This window comes from Sparus aurata, chromosome 15, assembly GCF_900880675.1.
Source record: "Sparus aurata chromosome 15, fSpaAur1.1, whole genome shotgun sequence".
Taxonomy (NCBI): domain Eukaryota; kingdom Metazoa; phylum Chordata; class Actinopteri; order Spariformes; family Sparidae; genus Sparus; species Sparus aurata.
In genome coordinates, this window is record NC_044201.1 from 14378199 (window position 1) to 14387452 (window position 9254).

At 41.2% G+C, this 9254-nt stretch overlaps 1 protein-coding gene across 15 annotated transcripts in view; it reads left to right on the top strand.

Annotated features, from left to right (window-relative positions):
* The window catches only part of ablim1a (actin binding LIM protein 1a), a 45427-nt gene extending 37177 nt beyond the window's left edge, over nt 1–8250 (top strand). For 8 of the 15 annotated variants that reach the window (XM_030442252.1, XM_030442250.1, XM_030442246.1 and 5 more), the window contains 10 exons: nt 652–756; nt 1086–1133; nt 3374–3459; nt 3744–3867; nt 4542–4603; nt 4928–4988; nt 5242–5249; nt 5772–5846; nt 6882–6962; nt 7177–8250. In XM_030442252.1, coding sequence (XP_030298112.1) covers nt 652–756; nt 1086–1133; nt 3374–3459; nt 3744–3867; nt 4542–4603; nt 4928–4988; nt 5242–5249; nt 5772–5846; nt 6882–6962; nt 7177–7290 — 764 coding nt within the window. In that variant the 3' untranslated portion in view covers nt 7291–8250. Of the gene's footprint in view, nt 1–651; nt 757–1085; nt 1134–3373; nt 3460–3743; nt 3868–4541; nt 4604–4927; nt 4989–5136; nt 5187–5241; nt 5250–5771; nt 5890–6881; nt 6963–7176 lie in introns of those variants that run through there. The other 7 variants (XM_030442253.1, XM_030442258.1, XM_030442248.1 and 4 more) reach the window with 6 other exon arrangements.
* The last annotated feature ends 1004 nt before the right edge of the window (nt 8251–9254 follow it).

The following is a 9254-nucleotide window of genomic DNA, read 5'->3' on the forward strand; positions in this document are numbered from 1 at the left end:
AATGATCTAACCCATGTCTTGGTCACACCCATGCAGCCACGGCAGTGATTCTTCACTAACCAGCATGCACTGGTTCATCTTTGTCTAACACTGCCTCTGCCAAAAGTAGCTGACAGGTTCTTTGTGTTTGTGCTTTGCAGCTTTGCATGCACTTAAGAGATACTAGTAATCCAAATCCAATATCAAAACTGACACTTCCCCGAATGTTGGATTACAGATGACTGTTTTTTTGCCATGTCAAAATGAGTCTCCAGATTCTGGTTAACTGTAAGACTGAAGATTAAGAGAAAGGTTACTTTAATATAAGTTTTTTGTTGCATGCTGTAAGGTATTAACTTCTTAACTCTGATCTCTCACTGAACTGTGAATTCATATTATACAACAAACTGACATTAGACTTCATGGCTCATAACACATCTCTCAAGCATTTAATCTCTCTGTTTTAAACTCGACTAGTTTTATTTGCTCTTGTACCTTCATCATGCACATGCAGCTCCATTAACTGCATCTATCAAAACCGGCCAGAATGTCTCCCATTTGCTCCAAATGACTTCCGCTGGTCCCGTTGGTCCCTGTGTGTTGCACCGTTCAGACTGTGGTTCCCCTTTAGTGTCACTGCTTACGTTCTGTTCTCGGTTCTTCTCACTGGAGGCACTGACCCGCCAAGTGGCCGGAGCTCCCCCCTACCACTCAGGCCCGACAGCCGGCCGGTCACCCCGCCTCTCTCTCAGACCCCTAAACATTTCCACCTCCCAGGTAGGAGCTGGAGCGCACCCTGTCACTGCTCGTCCCTTCTTTCTTTCTTTCTTTCTTTCTTTCTTTCTGCCTGTAAATCTATTTCTCTTTCTTTCTTATCTGTCCCTCAGTCTGTCTATCTATCTCTGTCATTTACTCCATTTGGGATCAGCTTTTGCTTTTTCCTGTCTTCCTTTATTATTGAACGGATGTATGACAGGAAGAAGGGTGAAATTCAGTATAATTTCTCTGCATCATTGCTTGGTGTTAAAAATGTCTACAATAAATTTCATGCTACAGACATGACACGTCTTTAAACGTCATTTTTGTACGTATGTGAATGTTTTCAGATCAGGGGAGCAACATCTACAGAAAACCACCCATCTACAAACAACACGGTACCTTTTCTCTTATCGTATAGTCTGTTTAACTATAAGAAGCGAAGTGCAAAATGCAAAAGAGTGATAATCTTGGTTAGTGATTCCCAACCAGCAGCTGTTAGCTACCTGGAGAGATTATGGAGTAGCTCAACAAATTTGGAAAAAGTAGAATATATCTATATATTGCATGAGCTACAACACCGGAATCTACTTTTTGCCATTCTGTAATACTTTGTGAAAGCTAGTCTAGAATAAATAGTTAGCTTTAGGTGGGTTCGATATAGTTGACCAAACCCACCTAAATATTCATAGTTCAATTACATGAAAAAACACTTTTACGATATACATTTTTATATGATAAGTGGTGTTATGTATTGCCTGTAGGGGAACCTCAGACCCCTTAGGCTGGGAACCACTGTTCTCTGTAATTATATTATTGAGTTGGCTCATTCACTGGAAAATGCTTTTGTTAATCAACTGAAACTGTGTATTCATCTAACCATTTATTCACCCCCAGTGTCAGTGTACGAGCACTGTTTGAAGTCTGTCTCCAATCCTCTCCTGACTGTCCTGTAGCCTGTTGTACACTACACTGTTCGTCTTAACAAGTCACAGCAGTAATGGTACAGTCAGCCTTTTCTTGAAAGTGAGACTATGCAACTTAAACCAAGTCAGAATTATGGAATAATGACACTTTAAAGGCAGCCTGACTACACCACATGTCTTCTAGCTGGCTAGACTCCTTCTTATTTTACTTTTGAGAAAGAACCACTGAAATATTTATCTGTGAGTAGGATGTAATGTAACAATAGCACAAGTAGAGAAGACTGATAAAGTCAGAGAACTGACTCAGTAATTTCACTAACACTGTAATATCTATCTGATGTCTGCTACCAATAGCAACATTAGCCGCTATAGAGGGAGCAAGACCAAGTAAGGTTGTAAAACAAATGAGCAAATTTAATTGAATAAGGAGTTTTTTATTAGCTCAAATTTTAATTTGTTAGACAAAAGATTCTTTTTTTTTATGTTGCATAGTCTGGCTTTAAAATGGATCTGAAAACATACGCCAGTGGTGTGAGCAGTCACTTAAATCATCCTTGAAACATCCTTCCAACCACACTAACTCTTACCCACTGGCAGTTCTTCACCACTTATTTCATGAGATAAGACACGAGGCTCTGTCCAGCATTCAGTGACTTGTTACAAAAAAAGATAATAAAAGGTTTGAATATATTTTAAACCTGGATGACCCAGGATTAAATGATCCTTGAGCCGATCGATCAGATGCTGCTAAGATGTTTACCTGTGGTTGAGACTGTGACCTAGACACTGATAGATCAGTTCCCATGGTTACCAACCTAGATACAGCTGCCATAGCACGCCAAAGCAAGTCTGCTGATGACATCATCAGATCCGCCACCTTCCCCGCTGCCCATGCTCCCTCTCCGGATGACAGCTCGCGGAGTGAGGGCGACCGTTGGCCCTACTCTCTTGCTGTATTAGGTACAGTAGGCTCCCGACGGGCATGCTTGCACTGCTACCTCCTAGCGGTACAGTAGACGCCTCACTACCACACGACCTAACCGTTCTTATTTCTCCCTTCTAGCCGCCCAAAAGCTTAACTGCATCCCTGCTTCACTCCGAGCTTACGCTGTTATTCAGGCGTCACAGTATTTGCCTTTAAGTTTTGCTTGCACAAAGCAGAAGCGTTTCTTTGGTTTCTGTTGCTGCCATATTATTTTTCTGCTTGAGGTAGCATCAGTTTCACCATTTTACGTTCACTTTACTGCACATGATGGGTTCACCAGCTGTACACAGTCGTGCCACAAATGACTCGGACAGAGATAACTGAGACTGACTTCAAACTGACTTTTGTCTTGTCTGTCTTACATCGTGCCGTTTTGTGTATTAAACATCCAGGAAATTCTTGACATGATGACGTGTAAACATCCATCATGTGTAGCCAAATACTCAAATAACGTCCCTCTGTTTGTCTGTCTCGTCAACTCTGTCTCACATTTGTGTTCTTCCTCATTTACTGTGTGTGTTCCTCACTGCTCTACGGCCAAATGAAGCAGCCATGTCTGTCTGACTTTCTCAAAAACTCAGCTGTGGATGAGGCATTTCATGTGGTTGTAATATACAAGTACACGTGAAGCATGGTTTCCTCCAGAGGGATGTGTGCGTGTTTGTTGTTAAGGCTGCGGATATTTGTCCTTTATGTAACTTTTTGGGCCTGTGTACGACGCCTGTAGGGTCAGAAGGGAGGAGACGATCCAGAGAAGAGGAGGAGGAAGAGGCCTTGAAAAGAAAGCAGCTCCAGGAGGAACATCTCAGCAAGGTATGTTAGATAACCATGAATCGTCAGTTCACCAGCCACTGATACCGACATAAACACACACTGGTTATTGTACTTGCAATGTGTCCTCCATTAATCATAAACCTGAAAGTATCTGTACTGTTTGTGTCGTAGTTTGATGATTACCTGTGGAAATTAGGGGTGTCATAGTTCTGATTTGATGAGGCAATTTGATTTGACTTTTGATTTTAAGGTCACAATTTTGATCCTCCTAGTGGATGTACTGTAAGTTATCTAAAAGTGTGTGTTTCTGTGTCTGTGTACAGATTCAGTCTGGTTTGGGAAAACTCATTCTGAAGGAGGAGATGGAAAAAGAGCAGATCAGGGAGCGTCACGCACGTAGCCTCTCTGCTCAGCGCTACGACCCGAAACAGACCAACTGTGACGCAGGTACGGGGCAGCCTCATCAGCTGTTTGCTCTTGAGTCAGCAGTGTACTCTGACACAAGGCCTGTGCTATATATACAGTATACGTCACATGTTTCCTTAAAGGTGCAATGTGTAAGAATTACAGCATAAGTATATCCTCAGAGTTGCTGCTAACTGTAGCTGCTGTTAGCTAGTTGTCTCAGTTAGCCATGCAGCTAGTGGTAAGGACTGGGAGACTGGGCACCATGGAAGTATTGGTGTTTACACAGCTAGCCTGGGACTTGCTGGCTGGACTGCTAGGAGAAGCTAAACTATCATATCATGCTTCATGAGGTAGAAAGTGGTATTATGAGACAGGACGGACTGGGGCTAGCTGGTTACATACACGTATGTGTTTGCCACTTTCTTCAGTCCTTAATTCACTGCTTCCCTTTGCTTCTTTAGACTCTCTTTAGACCTGTATGGGCTGGGTTAGCTGGTTAGCAAGCTAACTTCAGTTTATATCATTAAAATACTAATAAATACAAAGACATCATCACTTAAAAAAACAAAACTGTTATTTCTTCACATTATGTTGATGATTCTTGTTATTTTATAAATGGTTTCAAGTAATATTCTTACATATTGCACCTTTAATTTTGTGACTTTTTTTTTTTTTTACACCAAATAGAATTTTGAACAAAATCTATGTTTCAGATTTAACTTCCCCGACCAAAACGAACTCTCTGCCTGGCTATGGAAGAAATGGGCTGCATCGGGTGAGAGCTCACTCATTTTAACATGCAGACAGATGACACATTTCACAGAATTTTAATCACCAAGAAGCAGAAATTGAATATTAAAAATATTGTATTATGGCACTAATGACAGAGTCGATACTATGTACATGTTTCATACATAGTAATTATAATCTTATATAATCCTGGTCCTTTAACAGCAATTTAATGCCCTTGGTTAAAGCTGTGACAGAGACACCAACAAGACACTGTACCATCAATATGATTTTGAAGCTGTTATTTTAAGGCAAAAAAGCTGCATAATGTTGCTTTAATCTTGATGTTCTGTTATCTGTGTCCCCGCAGCCCCAGTCTACAGATTTCACCCAGTACAACAGCTATGGTGACATGTGTGGAGGAGGCAGAGGTGAGAGCTGCAACCAACACGTGGCCACCAAAACAAATCTCTTGTCAATATCACCAGAGCTATTCAGCATCAGTATTCAAAAAGTGGCCCGCTACGTGTACATTAATGGACGTGCATTTTGAAAATATGTGCAAAATGATTCACACAGTGTGTCGTCAGGGACAGCAGTGTTGTAGACAGTAGCCTGGCAGGGGGATATGACAGCAGCACCATTAACTGTGAGTCTCATTTTCTGTCCCATGTTGTCCTGCAGAGTTTCAGGTATGTCTCTCATCTGCTTTTTCACCTGGCATGCTTCCTCACCCTTGCATCATATATTTGCTTGCTTATGGGTTGCAAGAGACACCCTTGCCCTGAATGCACACCGCCCACTCCTGCTACATGCTTGCATCACTGTTGGAATAATGTCAACTACGGGGCACGCAGTGCAGTGATTGAAAAAGCAGCCCAGACATGCACTGCTACTGCCCGGTAGCTGAACCAGTGTACTGTAAATGCAATGTACAGCCATCGCCTCATGTCTTGTTCTGTGTGTTGTTTACCAATGTTATGACTCAAGCTAAGTGTCCCATTAAAATATAACCACCATAGAAAAAAAAACAGAGATATTCAAAGAACATGTCAAAGACTGCCCATCTTGACTACTAATATACTTAACAGTATCCAAGCTACTTGCTCCATCCAGTAAAAACTGTGCCCACTGCCATTAGTGGACATATTCATTGCCATTAACCCTGCAGTCCCCTTCCACTATATTACATTTGTGTATGTTCTATTCTTTAGCACATTAAGGATGGCCGTGCAGCACTTGCAAGGATGGACAGGGGAGTATCTATGCCTAATATGTTGGAACCAAAAGCAAGTATCTTCTTCTTTTTGTACTGATGACTAATTCACACTGAAATGTGTTACAAAATTAATACACTGTTCACTTATTTAGGTGCACTTTTAAACTGCAAACAAGGAAACATGCAGCAATTTAGAGATCAGCTAGCCCAAAAAAGAGGAGGTTGAAAATAAATAATTAGCATGTTGTGTTTACCCTCTTAGCACGGGGACATTGGTGGAAGAAATAGGGAACTAAAAGAGGGGTTTTTTTTTTTACTGGAGGTGAAAGACTCACATTAGCCGGCTTCCTGATTTAGCATGCCGCTTCAGGAGCTGCCGAGTCACTGTAGCGCTTAGCATGCTGGCTTCTCCATGCTCATCTGCACATAGCTTTGGACTTAAAGTGGCTGGATACTGTATGCGGCATACAGTGGAGAATCCAACGCCCAGCCCTGTCATCCAAACAACTCATATCACTATATACTGTGTAGTATATAAGAGATTGTACGTTACTGTGTGGATATGAGTTGGTCAGAGGCCTCAGAGAACTTCTAGTTGCTTATTACTGAGCATTTCAGCGAATCATTGGCGAGTTTGTTCCTGGACAGATGGGATTAGTTATGTAGAAGAGCAGGAGCACCTCAGTTTTCCAGGACAATTATTCCCACGTGGATATTCTTGGCCTACATTTCTGGTGTTAGATCTTTTTTTAGTTTGCATTAAATGACTAAAAATACAGGCCGTTATGTAACTCTGTTTTCATGTTTTTTGCCCTTACCTAATCTATTGCACGTTTCTACACCCAAAGAAATAAAGTGTGAACACATCATAGCACCCTGCATTTCCCCCGACGACCTAAGAAAATAAAATGCTGTCACTCCCAGTGGGCCCCCTTCCGTCACATACCCGTTCTCCCACCCAGTGTTCCCTCTGTCACAGTCAGAACTACAAAAATATCCAAATTTTTATAGTTTTGTTTGATGAAAAGACTGTCTGTAAATTTCATGCAGCTTGACTCCAGCTTGTAGGTTTGACCTGTTCACTGACGAGTGTCTCCTTCTGAAGGTGTATCCCTATGAAATGCTCATGATAACCAGTAGAGGGAGAGCTAAACTGCCCAGGGATGTGGACAGAACCAGACTGGAGGTATCAGTTTTCCACCTGACTGTCCGCAATTGATACTGGATTTCTCTACTTTGTGTAAATGACACGTTACACAAGTACAACTGTAGCGAGGAATGTGCAGTATCCATTGCTTCTTGTCATTTTTGCAGTGACCCGTTTTATGGCTTTGGTGTTAACCACGCTCCCCTCCCACCCTCCCCTCCTTTGTTTTCTCCACCTTTGTTCTCAATTCTAGCGCCACTTAGCACCTGAAACGTTCTTTGACATCTTTGGAATGGAGATCCAGGAGTTTGACAGGCTTCCCCTGTGGAAACGCAACGACATGAAAAAGAAGGCCAAGCTCTTCTAGCACTCAGAGCAGCATGCACATACTGTACATTCATCCAGATAGCACACAACAACTGTAATCTAGATGTAGGTCTTTTGGTTTATTTCCTTTTCTTCTGTTTTTTTTTTTCTGTTTGATCCTGGCATAATTGAGGAAGCAGTGAAATGGACTCTTTTTGCTCTGAAGCTTCCTGTGACGGTGTGCTGAATGATTTGTCCAGTTAGATTTGCACAGGAAACAAGGAATGGGATTCTCTTCCATGTTCAAAAATGACAAAGAATGAATGATAAGTAGGGTCATGTTATTTGGTTTGACTGCGCTTGTTTTACTTCTTGCTTTGCTTCGAGTGGAACTGCTTTCCTTTCTTTCTTGCTCGTTTCTTCCTACTATTTGTTGCTGTTGATTCCTGTGGAACTTTGTAAGTACAGTAGAACCTCATGCCGCCATTACAAAATGTCCATGCTCGTAGCTTGAACATGTGTCAGCTTTCCTCCGCTTGGGCTGAAACAGTTTTAGTCCAAAGTTTGCAAGAATCGGCTCAGTGAGTCTTTGAATTAAAAAAGTAAAAAAGAAAAAAGCCACTGGGAAAGCAGTCAGCTGACCCATCAAATGTTTTACTGGATCTTCATGGAAATGAAATCATCCATGCACCTACACATCATCAGTCTCCCTCCCCCTGCCTACTGTACACGCCAAACATTCATCTGACCCTGACAAAAAGAAAATGTCTCTCTTCTCAGGCTCTCATAAACATGGCCAGACACTTTCCCTTTACATGTATTGGAAGTACAAATCTTAATATATTTTAAATGCCGTATCCAACGTACAGTAAACCAACAAATAGATAAAACACCTAATGTAGGAAGCAACTGTATTTGAAAGTACTGTTTTATAAATGAAAACCCACACTGCCATTTGTTGTATTGAAATCTAAGCCAATAAAGCTTTAAATCACCATGAACCATATGATCCTCGGCTATACCAAAGGAACCCACCGCCTCTTTTCTGCTCTCTGTTTCTTCTCTGCATTTCACCAATAAACACACCGGTTCAGTGATGTCAAACAGGGTGAACGGTATTCTGAGGACTGGTTGCTATTTATGGACACTTGAGTCCATTGACCTTCTTCAAAAACACAGTAAATGGGGCCCCTGTGTGAAAACATCTTTTTACTGGGTCTGTCCCTTAATTCTGACACAAGCACTTTCAGTGTACTCACCCAAAAATTTGATTGTTATCTATTCACCCACATGCTGATGGAAAGATGTGTAAAGTTTCATAGTCCACAAAACACTCTGTTTGCTGTTTCACAGAAAAAAAGTGTTGCAATATTCAACTAAACAACTGGAGTAGATGGGGACATGAAGATATGAAAATAAATAAATAAAATGGCTCCATATGGCATAATCTAAGTCTTCAGAATCCCTGAGATCACAAATGGATTCATGAAGATTTTATTTACACCCTTTTTTTAAGATTAAATCTTCACTGTAGCTGCCACGTTAAAAGCATTAATGCACCCCGTCTGAAGTGGGAAAAGTTCAAATTGATTGCTCATTTGCAACAAATCAGGTACTGCACATGCTGTATAACTATCTTCCAAAGCACACCACCGTTTTCCTTTTATTCCAAGCAGCTAATTTCGTTATGATTTTAAAACAACGTTGCAAATATTTGGGTTTGCCTCACACAGATAATGCACCATTGTCATCATTAAACAACATTCTAATTTGTGAGTTTGAACGTCTCCTCCAGACTGATTCAAGGTCACTTGAGAAGGCAAGACATCTGAGACTTGGCCGCTGCAGCAAACTCTTCAATGCAAGAAACTACTAAAATGATTCATCCTGTGGGTTATATTTTCCTATTGTTTATATTCTGGGTCTTCATTTCCAACAGTATGGCCACTCAGTATATTCATGAAGCCTTGCTAACTGCTGTGAAGCTGCTAACTCTTATAAAATACCCGATTTTAGACACTCTCG